Below are 16161 nucleotides of genomic sequence, written 5' to 3'. Positions count from 1 at the left end.
TGGAAATTGTGAGCACTCAGCAACTCAGAAGATCAGGCATTAGGGGTCAGATTTTCAAAACAGATCAGCTCCCATTCAAACACCAAAATAAGTGGCCAGATTTTAAAAAAATCTTTCAGCACAATGGATAACAATCCAGCCATAAATGTCACAGTGGGAATTACTGGCTGCTGAGCTGTTTTGCAAGTCATGTCCAGAGTTCTAAAAATATGCACCAGAGTTAGACGACACTTTTCAAAAGCTGACTTTACCACTTTGTGCCTTTCTCTGACTTCACAAATCTCTAAAATGGGACAATTCTCTATTAACCATTGAAAAGTGCTTTCAGACCCTAAGAATAAATGATCTGTACAAATACTGGCTGTTGAGGACAGATGGTACCAGAAAATAAATACCCCAGAATTTTATTTGAAATCTATGGAAAGCAAAGGAAAATACCAGTTACAGATGTGCAGTCCTGCATACTGGTGTAGGAAGTGTAGTTTAAATATATCACGGCTTGTGTTTTATGAAAGGTGAGAATAGGAAAAGAGACCAAAAAAAAATAGAATTCTATCATCACTAACTGCAGTCACAGCTATTATAGAGAGATTCTGTTTCTTGACTTAGCAATACAAAGCCTTTAGATGTACACCAAAGAGCACTGTCAGATTTTGCTTTTAACGTCAGTGCACATCATTTTTTGTGAGGACAGTTTGGGTGCCTGTTCCTAGTCAATTCATACCTCATAGAGGAGCAGAGCTTGCAAGCTAGTACTTTTTCAGCCTGGCATTTGTCACAAGTTGAACCAAAACCAAATATTGCTCCATTTCTAACGGGAATTTCTGAATACTAGACAACCTAAGTTGAACACATTTTGCTCACTTCTGAAGAAGTTGGGTGCTAGCGCCCTTTCACAGTTATCCATGGAAAAAATATATTACCCAGAACTGGGCCATGATGTTCACCCTTATAGTTTTCTCCATATCAGCATCTGGAAGGTCAAGAAACGTCTTCACATTTGCTATGCCTGCATCATTGATTAGGATATTAACATCCCCAACTTCTTTTCTAACCTGAAAGGAAAGAAGGGAAAACCAAGCTATTATATGATATTCATGCTTTATGTTTATAAAAACATATAGTGATCTGTTCTATGTACTTCCTGAATATTTGCCATTATTATTTATTACCAATACTGTGGAAGCAGACCACATTTGATAGGTGTTTTACAAACACGGAGAAAGACAGTCCCCTTGTCTTGAAGAGTTTACACTCTCAGAGGATTACTGTCAGATTCACACATGACTTTTCAATTAGTGTACATGCCTAGAAAGGAGTTAATGGAATTGAGGATATTTTATCAACCAACTTCTAACACTTGAGTATGAAAAAACTCTTCAAGGAACAGATTTCTGCCTGTAGTTTAAGGGTGTGATTTCTAAAGTGTTGCACACTAACTGGCCCATGTAAACCCTGCTGGTGAGAACTAAGCACTACATTAATGTGCAGTAGGGAATGTATAATTTGTTTCAGCAGGGTCTACATGGGCCAGTTAGTGCATAACATGTTAGTACACTTTAGAAATTACACCCCTTTAGCACACATTGTTGCACATGTAGACAAGCCCTAAGTCTGTGCTTTTAAGAATAATCCATACTCATAGGAACGCAGAATATTCAAGGTGCTTGATCCCGTAATGTTTAGCTGGTAGAGTCAATGTGTTGGAAATTTCATATGGACCTGGAATAATTTCAGTATATTAGTTTACCTGGTAATGTGTACTATGCGCATATGATTATTCTTATATTCCATTTTAAAAAACGACAAAACAAACAACATCGTTACTAGCATTGGATGAAATTTTTCAGATGAGTAGTTTATTCATAAAAAAATGCAGTTTTGGGTGGACCCAAACTATTTCCAAATGTGTGTCAAGTTCACCAAATAGTTTCAACTGAGCTGAAAGAGTCTCAATGTTTTGATAATGTTGAAACAAAATGTTTAGTTTTGACCTGGAAAAAATGCTTTTGATTTTTCGGCATTTTGACAAAAGCAAAGCACGGACAAATTAGCTAGAAAAGGAGGTGTTTCCCTTATAAGCTTTAGCCTAGCAGTTAGGCCACTCACCTAGGATGTGGGAAATCTGGCTGCAATTCCACACCCTGCGTGATGTGTTGAAGGGATCTGCACTTGGGTCTCCCACATTGCATAATCATTGGGCGATGGGGCTTTCTTAATCTCACCTGTTGAAGCTGTTCCACTTTGGCCACGTCTAGACTACAGACCTATATAACTATGTCGCTCAGGGGTCTGAAAAATCCACACCTTTGAGAAATGTTGTTATACTGACCTAACCCCCCATGTAGACAGTGCTATATTGATAGGAGTGCTTCTCCCCTTGACATACCTACTGCCTAGGGTGACCAGACAGCAAATGTGAAAAATCGGGACAGGGTATGGGGGGTAATAGGAGCCTATATAAAAAAAAGACCCAAAAATCGGGACTGTCCCTATAAAATCGGACATCTGGTCACCCTACTACTGCCTCTCAGGGAGGGGGATTAACTATTCTGGCAGGAGTAGCTCTCTTGTCAGTGTAGTAGCATCTCCACTAAAGTGCTACAGTGGTGCAGCTGCACTTGAAGGAAAGCCCTTAGTATCAATAATTAAATAGTCATGGAGCACTGACTTCAACTTGGGTCTCCCACATCTTAGGTGACTGTCCTAAGTACCAGGCTATAGAGTCATACTCACTCACTTTCCCTGGCCCAATGACTATCCATTGTCATTCACAGTATCGAGTGTCATTCATAGTCATATAAAAGTGTTTGGGCCAGGGAATGAGACTGAGAATGACTCTATAGCATGGTAGTTACGGCACTTACGTAGGATATGGGAGACCCAAATTGAAGTCCTTGCTCAATGACTATTTAGTGGAAAAGTGGAAAAGCTTCAACAGAAGAGACTGAGAAAGCCCCACACCAGAAAAGTCCAGTGGCTAGGCACTCTCCTGTAGTGCTGGAAACCCAAGTTCAAATCTCTTCTCCACATCAGAAGCAGGGAAACAAACACAGGTCTTCCGTGTGAGTGCTTTAACCACAGGTCTAAAACTTATAAAGGGAGACACCACTATCACCTCCTCATCCAGCTTTGAATACTTTGCTTTTGTCAAAATGCCTGCAAATCATAATGGATTTTTTGGGTCAAAATGAAACAAAACATTTCAATGTGACATTACCCAAATATGTCAACTCTTTTTAATGTTTTGATTTGCTGAAAAGTGTCATTTGACAAAAACATTTTTTTTTCAGAATTGCCAGCAAACCAAAAAATACATTATTCACTCAACTCCACTCACTACATTCAGGAGTCAGTTAGAAAATGCTAATGTTAAGATTGCGTATACCAGCTTAATTGCCACTTTTGTATATGCTTTCTCAAGAGAAATAGAGTATATGGAAATTCAGACTTTATATTAGTTTTTAAATTGTATTCTTAAATGGTTGATCTTGATAGGTTTTAAAGTAACTTCAAGATGAAGATTCCAGAAGATAAGTTGTCTGACGTACAGCCCAGTTTCAAAATAGAAAGATTACTGTAAATTGTCTTGTTTGCAAGAAGAATGACGCCACTGATCCTTAGTTGTTTAACCTTATTTTTAATTTTGTGAAGGATGAATGTTAAGTGACTGATTGAAATAGATTGTAGCAACAATCAGCTAATTTTATAGGACTTTTGTTGAACTTTTCATAACCTGGTGATTCCATATCATCATAAGACCTTTTCACCTAAATAAGACCATATCAGTTTCCTCAAAAGTAGTCTTGTGTTCTGGGTTTTTTTGGAGGAGTGGGGGAAGCATGGGGGAAGCATGGGGGAAGGACACAGTCTAACTAGTCTTTCCCCAATATAGATGCTAGCTCAGGCTAACCTAATTTAAACCTGATTGAACCAAGTTTCATGGCTCTAAGGTAGGTCTCGCACTCTATGTTTATGACAGCCTTAGAGACAGGCATTGCAAGGCAAAGTAAGCAAAGTTTGCAAATCATAAGAATCAAGGGTAAGGCTGAGAAGCCTTTACCTTTTGGGTCAACAAGCCACCTGAGGGAAGACTGATGTTCCTGAATCCTCAAGACCCAGCCACCTTGGGGAGAAGAAGTCAAGACATCAACGAACAGGCCATGCCAGCCTTTGACCAGTCTCGCTACAAGAAGGTTTGCTAGCAAGAAGCGCTGTGCCAGTAACATCATCATCTGGTTCCTTGACGGCATACTCTATGAGAGAGACAGAGTGGATGAGGTAGTGTTTTTAAATGGACCAATGTCTGTGGGTGGAAGAGACAAGCTTTTGAGCTGCACAGAGATCTTCACCAGAAAAAGAGCCTTGTGCAGTTCAAAAGCTTGTCTTTTCCACCAACAGAAGTTGGTCCATTAAAAGACATGATCTTACCCACCTCGTCGCTCTCATATCCTGGGACCAACATGGCTACAACAATGCTGCATACTCTATGAAAGTCCAGAAGACTACAAAGGTTTAAGAGCTCACAACACCTTTGTTATCTTAAGTATCTTAGTTTTCCTTTTTTCCTGTTTTTGTCTTTTGCATTTATTAGCTGGTAGAGATCCCAGCTTTTTTTTTTTTTTTTAAACATTCTTTCATTTTAGAGTGTGAAAGTGTGGCTGCGTGCATGCACCTGGTGTATAAATACCCCAAAAGTCTAAACAGAGACGACACCAGAAAGTAAGTTCTTCAGGTCTAAACAGCCCTAAAAGTTGTCTCATAAAACCATTCATTGAAGTGTGTTCTGTGTTTTAATGTCCTGGCTTACATTGGCTTGAAATTGTATTCTGTAATTTCTGGTAAGCGAGTGTTCTCAAACTTCTGCTTATGAAGAGTGTTCTGTTAAAGTCTGTACTATAATGTCTCTTTTGGGGCGTGGAAGGAGGAAAGCGTTAGCCACCCCATAGCAACAGAATTCTAAAAAGAAATCTTTACAATTGGCTTTGAGGATGTGGTTCAGACAAATAAAAAATTAGTTTCAGTATTAAGATTCCAACAGGTACCAAGTTGTAAATTTGACTAAAGTTGGTAAAATTCTTTAGTTGGGATTTATAACCAAATAGACAGCCACATTCTTAATCAATCCTTAGAAATTCTAGAAAGTTTTTATTTGTACTTAGTTAAATCCTCTGATTAATTGATTATTTCATTTTATTCCAAGGATCTTCTTATTGTACGTGGAGCTTGCAAAACCAATTTGCAGCAGCCCTCATCAGTGAAGTGCAGAACCGTCAGACCACCATCAAATCCAGTCATCAGTGATGTGTGACGTTGTCTGTCTTTAGACACAGCCACATGTGGGATCCTCTCATTGGCCTCAGGTGTGAAGGCTGGCTGCACATTGACCCTGGCTTATTGAAAATTGGTTCAGAAGGCCCCATGAGCAGAATGGCAAATCAAAGCCAGATACACACATAGTTAAGTCAGTTGTAAGAGACTGGTTTCTGACATCAATGGCAGACCATTCTTCATTCCACATTGACATCACAGAGAAAGTAGTGTCAAGTAGGCCCACAACAGGTGTCTCAACAATATGCACACTCTTGGGAGGTTGAAGAGGTCTGCGTAAAGTGATTGGTTGTGAAGATCAGTGCAAACCCAAGCCTTTCTGTATTTAGCATCCTCACAATGGATGCGAGGAGGAGGATGTTACTTAACACAGTAAGCCATGGTACTGGGGCTGGTCAAATTGTCCCAGTTACGATGTGCATGGTTGAGAGTAGTTGTGTATCAACCAACTTGATGTGAGACGAATGGAGCCGACTGCGTTTCATGGCATTTCTCGGTCTGAAAGGATGAACCCCGCACTGCTCTCTACTATTGTGATCACTGTTATGAACACACTGTGGATGGTCATGCAGTATATCAGGAGCTCCCACTCTGAACAGGAATCAGAGTTGCCTGACTTGCTGTGTGCCATGGAAAGAAACACCAGATTACTTCTGGCATTCACGGAGCAGCAGAACATGGTGGACCGTCGCTTCTGGGCTCGGGAAACAAGCACTGAGTGGTGGGACTGCATCATTGTGCATGTCTGGGATAACGAGTAGTGGCTGCAGAACTTTTGGATGCGGAAAGCCACCTTCCAGGAACTGAATGTGGAGCTTGCCCCAGCACTGCGGTGCAAGGACACCAAAACGAGAGCTGCCCTCTTGCTAGAGAAGTGCATGACGATCATTTTGTGGAAGCTGGCAACTCCAGACTACTACTGGTCAGTCACAAATCAGTTTGGAGTCAGGAAGTCGACCGTTGGGGCTGTGTTAACGTAAATGTGTGGGGCCATTAATTGCATCTGGCTATGAATGACTGCAACTCTTGGCAATGTGCGTGAAATAGTGGATGGCTTTGCGGCAATGGGATTCCCTAACTGCGAAGGGGCGATAGATGGCACACACATTCCAATTCCAGCCCTGGACCATCTTGCAACGGAATACATCAATAGAAAGGGGTACTTGTCTATGGTGTGGCAGGCAATTGTGGATCACCATTGGCGTTTCACTGACATTAACGCGGGGTGGTCCGAGAAGGAGCATGACGCAAGAATCTTCAAGAACACTGGCCTGTACAGAAAGCTCCAAGCAGGGACTTTCTTTCCAGACCAGAAGATTCCAGTGGGAGATGCTGAAAGGACATAGTGATCCCAGGAGACCCAACGTACCCCTTACTTCCATGGCTCATGAAGCCTTACACAGGAAAACTGGACAGCAGCAAGGAGCACTTCAACAATAGGCTGAACAGGTGCAGAATGACTGTGGAACGTGCCTTTGGCAGATTAAAAGTGCGCTGCCGCTGCCTTTATGGCAGGTTAGGGCTAAATGAGGAAAACATTTCTATGGTCATAGCAACCTTCTGCATGCTCCATAATAGTTGTGAGGCTAAGGGTGAAAAGTTCCCCCAGGGGTGGAGCGCAGAGGTGGATTGCCTTGCTGCTGAATTGAGCAGCCAGATACCAGGGCTACTAGAAGGGCACAATCGGGGCTATTCAAATCAGGCTGGTATTGGAGGCAACATTTTGATAAGGTGCCACAAGTACTCCTATTCTTTTTGCGAATACAGACTAACACGGCTGCTACTCTGAAACCTGTCATTTTAATAATGAACACCAGTAATGTGTCTTTCTATACAGCACTCTGCCATGCTCTGTTAACTTGCAGCCTTGCATGAAATTGTGATGATTCCTAACTGGGATTTGTAGTCAGCAAATGATCAAACAGCCACTATGTATTACGACCACTAGCAACCACACGTGTAGAAGACAAATAAAGATTGGTTATCTTTCAGAGAGTTTGTTTTTATTAAATACCAATTAACACCACACACAAAAGGCTTGGTTGGAAGGGAGATGACAATTCAGGGCAGTGTAGGCTCTCATAGCTGTGTGTAAGTCCGCTGTCACTTTGGAAGCTGTCCGAAGGGGTGGAGTGAATGGGGTACCGAGACGTTCCGGGAAGTTGCAAAGAATATGTGGGAGGAGTTTGGAGAGCATGGGAAGCAGTTCTGTATTGGCTGCAGGTGGGGTGAGCACACATGTGTTTGGCCTGGAGCTTGATTAGGGACTTCTCTGTTTGATCCTCTATCACTTTTATCATCCACTCCTGGCCCTTTATGATGCGCTCCTCACTCTCCTTTCTGTCCTGCCTTTCTATTTTAAATTTTTCCTTCAGGGTCTCTCTCTACTCCCTGCATTCTCCTTTTTCGGCCTCTGAGGATTGGAGCACTTCTTGGAACATGTCCTCCTTGCTCCGCCTTGGTTGCTTCCTTATCTGGCAGAGGTGCTCTGCCAGTGTACAGTGGGTTCCCCTGAAGTCCACATCTGCAGAAGCACAAGAAACAATATACAGAAGCATGACGGTTAGTTCATGCACAACATTGAATCATTACAGTAAAATACACCTCTTAACATACGAATCACTTTCCCACTGTCCCTTGGCAAGCACACATCTTGGTAAACACCTTACACATGGTGAGTTCGGCCTGGGTGGGAGTTGGGCATTCAAGATGAAGCAAAGGGTCTACATGTTTTTTTAAGGGGATCAGTGCATGCAATTAGGGACAATATTGTAAATTCCGCATGAGAGCAACTTCAGACCCAGGCCCTACGCTGCTTGCCTGCGTGCCACTTTGGTACCTGCACAAGAGATTGCCGATTGGCGTAGGAAAATTTCCTACAATGGGGGAAGGAACAAAGCAGTTCTGCCAAGGAACCTTCGGCAGAGGATTGTCAAGTGCCTCCAGGAAAGTTTCCAAGAGATCTCTCTGGAAGATTCCTGTGAAATCTCAGTGTGCATTAACACATTGTTCCGCCACGCTGCTTAGCTGCACAGGGGAATGTGGAGCACACTCAAACACAGCTAGTCTTGTATGTTTCTATCCTTTCACCCACTTCTAGATTATACAGAGCAAAGGACAGCTCTACCACACATAACTGAGCAGCATCAACTCAAAAACATCACTTACCAGGGCTCTCCTCTCCTGCATCATGCACGCCAGAGATGGACTGCTGGGACTGGCTAGATCCCTCTGGAATGGAAAAGAGGTCCTGACTTGCCATGCCACTGGACGACCCTGTCGTGTTCTCCACGTTGTCCTCCAACTCAACCTCCTCATCCACAACTTCATCCTTGGGGTTGAGTCCACTGTCCACTGCCTCCAGCCCATCCTAAGTATCCATGGGGCTCTTGGTGGTGGAGGTGTGGTCGCCACCAGGGATAGCATCCAGCTCCTTATAGAAGTGGCAGGTCTTTGGTGCAGCATCAGAGTGATGGTTTGCCTCCCTGGCCTTCTGGTACACCTGCCTCAGCTCCTTTATCTTCGCACAGCACTGCTGCATAGCCCTTATCCAACAAGCCATGAGAAATCTGATTGTAGGTACCGAAGTTCCTATGGCTAGAGTGGAGCTGGCACTGCACAGCCTCCTCTTCCCACAGTGCCAGCAGATCCAACAACTCAGATGTGGTCCAAGAGTGAGAGCATTTACTGCATGGAGCTCTCATGGTCAGCTGGGCAGATGCAATGTGAGCTCTCCACACTGAGCAAACAGGAAGTGGAATTTCAAAAATTCCTGGGACTTTGAAAGGGGCAGGGCAGAAACCTGTATACCTGGGTGCAGGGCAGCCGAGTTCAAACTCTGGACCAGAGTTTCAGGATGGGCATTGTGGGACACCTCCTGGAGGCCATTTACAGTGACATAACCAAGGAGCCCTCTCAATATAACTTAGCCACAGAAAGCTCTACGCCTCTCATCGAGGTAGTTTTATTTTGTTGGCAAAGCAGGAGAGTTACATTGGAAGAAGGAACATTGCAGTGTGTACACCTCCACTGTTTTGTCAATGAAACCTGACTTTTGTCGACAAAACTGTGTAGTGTAGATAAAGCTTTAGTTTACTTAAGATAGGGCAGCAGAGCAGCAAAAGTTAAGTTTGTAGTGAGGTTCTATTATGTCTTATTTTCCAGCTTAGGCTGAGTGAAGAATAAGTCAAACTGTACATCAGGAAAACTAGGATGAGACCCTCCTAGTTGCTTTTTTGAAATGGTTAGATCCCAAGACATCCTTATTTAACTATAATTCACTGATCACATGGACAAATAGCAGAAAAATCTCTTTACTCTGTTTTACTGTTTCTCAGTAACATTTGCAAATTTTGAGTCTCAGCAATGAACATGTGAAGTCAACTACTATCATATGCTTTACCATGGTTTTGATCTGAAGCAACTAATTTCCTTTAGAGGGAAAACTCACAGTATTTCAGTCTCCACAGTACATTAGATCAAACCCAATTATTTTATTACAAAAAATAGATTAAGCTCCATTTAAAATACCTTCAATTTTTTTGTTAAATTGCAATAAATGGACATAAGTGGTAAGTCCTCTTTATCAAACATTACTGCTTCTAAAACTAATTATTTGAAAGAGATATCTTTTAATCAGATACAATATTATACTGGAAACAAAAACAACGTAAAATATTACCTGATCTGCCACTCTGTAGACTTCTTCCCTATTGCTGCAGTCACACCTGTAGGCATAAACTCCTTTGGCTCCATTTTCTTTGGCCAGTTTAGTCGTCTCTTTGTTACCTTCTTCATCAATGTCCCAGAAAACCAGGGTAGCCCCAAGACGAGCAAAATTTAAGGCAATCTGCCTTCCAATCCCATTTGCAGCTCCTGTAATAAGCACTATTTCACCAGCAACATTCTTTTTACATGGAGGACAAATTAACAGAACGAAAGCCTCAAAGTAGTAATATCCTAATAAAATCAGGAATTCAAGGGTCTCCAAGATGCTGTTTAACTTGCACATGATTTTTCAGATACGAAGGATAATTTTTCTGATTAAAAAGATAAAACAAAAATGCTGCATTGAAACTTCAGAGATATTAGGGTTAAAAAAAAAAGAATTAGCTTGTACCCTAAGGATCTAGTTAGTTAATAGGTCACAATTCTTTTATGCAAAAATGCATTTTATCGCTAGATATATTTATTGTATTTTCCTAGGGAGTCATGGAATAGTGCCAGCTGTTAAAGACTGCTTAGGCCAGAGGAGCAAGATCCCACAAGTCTCCTATTCACTTCGTTTTAACACTGCATTTTCCATTGGCTGTAATATCATTTTATATACATATGTGGGCTTTTGTATACACACATTTTGTGTAATTGTTCACATTTCTGCCAAAAAATAGATTGTTTTCGTAGTAGTTTGTTTAAAAGGAGTAGTTTGTTTAAATGGAGTGAAAACCACCAAAACACTCAGACTGCATTAACCTCAGAAGATAGACTGCTAAAAAAGTTTCCTTCTCCCAAGAGAAAATGTGAATCACAGTTTCAAAGCACAGGAGATAATGATTTGTTCAAACACTGCAAATTTTCCATTGATATTACTATTTGTATTTTCATGGTACCCAGGAGCCCTAGATTTAAAAATCACACCCAGTGTTTTATATTATGGTAAAGTGCACCAATGCTCCTAAGCAGCATAGAATTACAATCTTACAATTTTATTATGACAGCACATCATTTTGTTTCCTTTACATTGTTCTCTACTGTACATATCTATTGTGTCTTTAAATTTTAGGCTCTTAATTCTAGGGACCTGTTATAAATTTGGTACATTTCACTTCTGAAGTTGCTGTATGTAAAAAGTCAGTTCTATGTAGTTAGTTTGTGATAAAACTATCTTGGATTTTTGTAGTTACTTTGAACAAATGGGTGAAATCTCATCCTCTCCAGCATCACTCAAGATGTGATGAAAAATAATGTTTGTCAAGTGGAACAAAGCAGCAAATAAGTTTTTTTCCCCCCATAGATGACAAGGCCAGAAAGGATCATCATAATATCATGATCTTCTAATTTGACCTGCATAAGACAAGCCCTATCTTACCCAGCAATTACTGCACCCAGCAGATAATTTCTGTTTGAATGATAGCATATGGTTTTTTAAAAAATATCCCATCAAGATTTAAAGACTCAGTGATCAAGAATCCACCCAGTCCCTAGGTAAATTATTCCAATAGTTAATTACCCTTACTGTAAAAACCTGTGCATTATTTTAATGGGAATTATGAACTAAGAAAAAATCACTTGTCTCTGTCCTTTTAAATCCAGTTAAAAAGCTCAGTATAGCAAGCTATCAGATATTGTGACATTATAAAAAGGAGTACTAACAATACTTTTTTAAAACCATCAAGACCTAAACAGTGACAACATATATAAGAAAAGTGCAGTATTGAGTCTCCTCTTTCTTCTATCTGTTGCAGTGGCCCTTAAATACTACAACAGTTTTTTGTGAATAATTTTCAACCCTCCAAGGTTTATGCGGATTTTGTTACCAATGTTGTAATGACAGGCAGAGGATCTATATCAAAAATAAAGGAGTACTTGTGGCACCTTAGAGACTAACCAATTTATTTGAGCATGAGCTTTCCTGAGCTACAGAAGTGAGCTGTTTTCAGAGCAACAGCCGTGTTAGTCTGTATTCGCAAAAAGAAAAGGAGGACTTGTGGCACCTTAGAGACTAACCAATTTATTTGAGCATGAGCTTTCGTGAGCTACAGCTCACTTCATCGGATCATGCTCACTTCATCGGAGCTCACGAAAGCTCATGCTCAAATAAATTGGTTAGTCTCTAAGGTGCCACAAGTACTCCTTTTCTTTTTGCGAATACAGACTAACAGGGCTGTTACTCTGAAACATATCAAAAATAGTAGTCCAAAGCTAGATCTAAGGGGACTGCCCGCTATTATACCTAAGGCTAAACTCACTTTTCAGATTTTGCCTTTCTAAGGCCTGTACTTTATGGGGTGGGAGAGGGGGACGGAAGATCTCCCTTGTACAAGGCAGCGCTGCACACCATTCTAAGGTACCACTGAAAGGTACACTGTGTTTATTAGTCCCCTGCACACTTTTAACTGTCTTCTGACAGAATCGCAGCTGAGGTAGCTATTGTACTTCCCAGAGCCTGCAGCCGATTTTCCTCCCAGCCCAGGAGATCCCACAAAGCACACGTTTGCGGGCACGCGCCCATTGGGCACCAACAGCATGCACAACTGTAAAGCACTGGAAAGATCAAGTTTTCCTGCCCCCTCCTTTAAGATCCGCTGCGGACAAGTCCCCAGAGCCCGCTCCTCCGCCCACCCCCCTGACAGACGGGAGGGGCTGATTTCCCCCCGCCCGCGTTTAGTCTCCCCTCCGCGGGCGCGCTCAGCAGCGGCAGCAGCCCCGGCGGGCGGCTCCCCCCCCCGTGCCCTGCCCTGCCCTGCGCTGCCCTGCGCGCGGCGACCCGGGCTCCCGCCATCCCGGGAGGCGCAGCGAGCGGCGCGGCGGCGAGCGGGGGGAGACGCCTGCCCCGAAGCGGCGGCGCAGCGCCACTGGGGGAGCCGCCGCCGCCTGGCTCCGGACGGCTCGAGGGGACCCGGCACCGCCCCGCCCCGCTCCCCACTCACCGCGCGGACAGCTCCCTGCGGCGCGCGGGCTCCGTCTAGTGCCGGGCGCCGCGCGCGCCAGCGGGGTAAATAGCTCCCCGGCCCCCGCCACGCCGCCCTCAAGCGGCCGCCCCGCCCGGGCCCGCTGCCCGCCAGCAGCCGTGACCCAGCGGGGCCGCCTGGCCAGGGGTTGCAGCCCGCAGCGGCCGGGGGGCACCCAGGGGCCCGCGGCAGAGAGCAGGGGCGGGTGGGGGCTGGAAGGGGGGGGCAGTTTCCCCTGTGCTCCCCTTCCCCCAACTATCTCCCGCAGCGGGGGTGGGGGTGGTTTTAAAGCCAGGCGGGCCAGTCAGTGGCCACTTTGGGTGAGTCTGCACCGCAGTTTAAGCGCAGGGTTAGTGGGACTTGAGTCAGCGCTGACCTGTGTTAGGGAGCCCTGGTCTTAGGGTGACCAAAGATCTCAGTATTAGAGGCTTTGTCTTATATAGGCAATTATTATTCCCTTCCCCTGCCCTGAAAAAAAAGTCTATACACTTGCTGTCTGGTCACCCTACCTGGGCTTAAGCATCTACATTGTATTTTAACCTACCTTAACACTTTTCCAACTTGTGCTCAAACCTAAGGCTCTGGTGTCCATACTGCAATGCCCAGATGTGAGTCAAAGTAACCATATCCCAGTGTCTCTAGTGCCTCCTCCCCCGAATATGGCTGCTCTAGCCCTAGCTGTGCAGTGAACTGTAGAAACAGCTCACTGCTTGCCCTGCACATTACCAGGAAGTAGCTTGCTTTGCAAAAGGCTTGTTCGGTTCGTTCCGGCAGCAGACCAAGGAGACTCTCTGACAGTGAGCTTGCATATCAGTGATCAGAAGCGACTGGGTTAATGCTGACCTGAGCTGCTGCTGTTTGCAAAGGGGGGTGTGGGTGGGTGGGTGGGTGGGTGGGTGGGAGGCGAAGGGTGGCATCTGTTTTAAATAGAGTGGATTGAATATTGTTGGGATAAAGAGGACTAAGAAACTTGTCCCATGGAATTTTGGGATACTTCTGACTGACTGCTGGGGCCTGAGTCAGGTGCGGCTGCATCTACAGTGCAAAGCAATAAGGCTTGGACCCTGCATCATGGCTTACCTTGAGCTCGGAGCCTCAGCCCTGCAGGGTTCTGGGACCTTGGGTTCGAGTTCTGGGTGAGTGTAATTGCAGTGTAGACAGAAGGGGGGTTAGGCTTATGTTGCAGTGTAGACATACTCTGAGGAGGCAGCTGTGTGCCCGGCCGTTGTCGCAGGTGGCTGCATAGTGCCTGAAAAGAGTAGCAATGAGAGGGCTCCTCAGCAAGGGGCCGGAGCCCTAGGGTCATCAGCGTCTTGCTGCCATTAGAAAGTTACAGCGGGCTAGACGGTGGCTCTGAGGAGTTGTATTAGCCAACACTGTGCTACCCCCAGCGGTGCACTTAAGGCAGACAGGACCAAGGCATTGCCCCTACCCTCATCCCATCCTCCACACTGCTCTGCAAAGAGGCATCCCTGAGCTGAGGTGCGGAGTCCTCCTATGCTATCTTGCTGCATCAGGGCTCCCATGGGAGCGGTATGGTGCACAGACATCTTACTGGGGTGGACGAAGCCTCCTGAGTCAATAGATTCACTCTACTAAACTGCCGAGGGGGCTCTGCCCTTAATCCCCGGATGGAGAGGAGGCCTTGGGGTGAGTGGAGTAGGGCTGGAGAACAAGTATGCCTCACACTCACTGTACAGTAAGAGCTCCTGTGCTGTGGGTCTGGGCCAGGCTGTCCTCTCGAGGTGCTGCGACCTGGTGCATGGGGCTGCAGTGCCATTCACATGTGGCTCAGTGATGCTGGAGGGCCTTCTGGGCCAAACCTGAGTGGTGCTGTGACCCTGTGTGCCTGGTCCCAATGCTTAGAGAGGGGAGCCCTGCCCATCCCCACAGGACAGGAGTCACTGCTGCAGGTTGAGCGTGTCACAGGCTTTCTCTCCTGACCAGGTTATTGGCAAAGGGTATAGTTTTGTAGTGGGGCAGTGAGCAAATCTGGCATCCTTTGCCAGTGCACCCAGTTATTACTTTTTCACATGAATCTGCCAACAAGGTTGTTATACTTAATCCGATGAGAAGGATGCCATTGTTCATTACATGGAGTGGCTGCCTGCAATAAGTTGTGAACCCTGAGTTTGCTTAATTTCTTCAGCATTTGTGATGACCTGTGCCTTGCAGTTGCATTATATAATATTGTCTGGAGACTTCCTGTGTCCTTTCAGAGTGAGTCTGGCTGCTGGAGCTACGAGTGAGCACTTTGGAGCCCTCTCTAATGCAGTGTGAGCTCTGGTGTACTGGTTACCGGCCTGTCCATCTTGGTACATGATAGGAGGCCCAACTTTCTGTAACAAGGCTGCCTGCTGCCACAATGAGTGAGTACAGTGTACCTACATATCACCCAGCTCTGAGTCAAGTCAGAATAGAGAGTAGCCGCTTGCAAATGTATTTATTTGTTGATTTGTATTACTATAGCACCTAGGGGCCCTACCATGGTTCAGGATGCTACCGCATTACGCTCTGTACAAGCATAGAACAAAAACGTGGTTCCTGTTTTAAGGGGCCTACAATTTAAATATAAAACAAGAAACATAGATACAGACAGACCAGGGAGAACACGGAAACAATGAGGTGATATTGGTCAGCATGTCAGGCAGTGGTACCAGCACACCCGCAGCTTAACCAATGCCAATTTTTTATAGGCATCACAGCAACGGAGAGTTTTCAGGAGGGTTTTGAAGGAGTGTAATGAGTTAGTTTTGTGGATGTTTATGGGCAGCACTTCCCAAGCACGTGGGGCAGCATGGGAGAAAGTATGAAGATGTTGGTTTGAAAATTTAACAAGTGGGCAGTGGAAGCTGGCATCATGTGCTGATTGGAGGTGAGAATCGACAGTTTGGTAGTGAATGAGAGACGATAGGTAAGGTGGAGACTATGAAGGGACCTGAAAGTCATTATAAGGAGTTTGTATTAGATGTATTAGAGAAGGAGGAGCCAATGGAGGGATTCAAAGGGAAGGTTGATATGGTCAAAGTGATGGGCTAGGAAAATGATCTTTGCAGCAGCATTCTGAATGGATATGAGTAGGGCAAGACTACATTTGTTAAAGCTAGAGAGAAGGATATTGCACTAATTGAGACTGGAGAAGATGAGAGCTTGGATGATA

General features: G+C 44.4%; 1 protein-coding gene across 1 annotated transcript in view; it reads right to left on the bottom strand.

The window, feature by feature from the left end:
- LOC311517095 (epidermal retinol dehydrogenase 2-like) overlaps window positions 1-13609 on the bottom strand; it is a 33759-nt gene extending 20150 nt beyond the window's left edge. The window contains exons 1-3 of the mRNA XM_084621679.1: window positions 13546-13609; window positions 10013-10370; window positions 924-1055 (exon numbers count right to left, since the gene is read on the bottom strand). Of these exons, the coding sequence (XP_084477805.1) occupies window positions 924-1055; window positions 10013-10342 (462 nt within the window). The 5' untranslated portion in view covers window positions 10343-10370; window positions 13546-13609. The remainder of the gene's footprint in view (window positions 1-923; window positions 1056-10012; window positions 10371-13545) is intronic.
- Between the last annotated feature and the right edge of the window lie 2552 nt (window positions 13610-16161).

This window comes from Lepidochelys olivacea (assembly GCF_965140295.1).
Source record: "Lepidochelys olivacea isolate rLepOli2 genome assembly, chromosome: 2".
Taxonomy (NCBI): Eukaryota; Metazoa; Chordata; order Testudines; family Cheloniidae; genus Lepidochelys; species Lepidochelys olivacea.
Note: the sequence above shows the minus strand (reverse complement) of the source record. Positions and strands in the feature narration are given on the sequence as shown.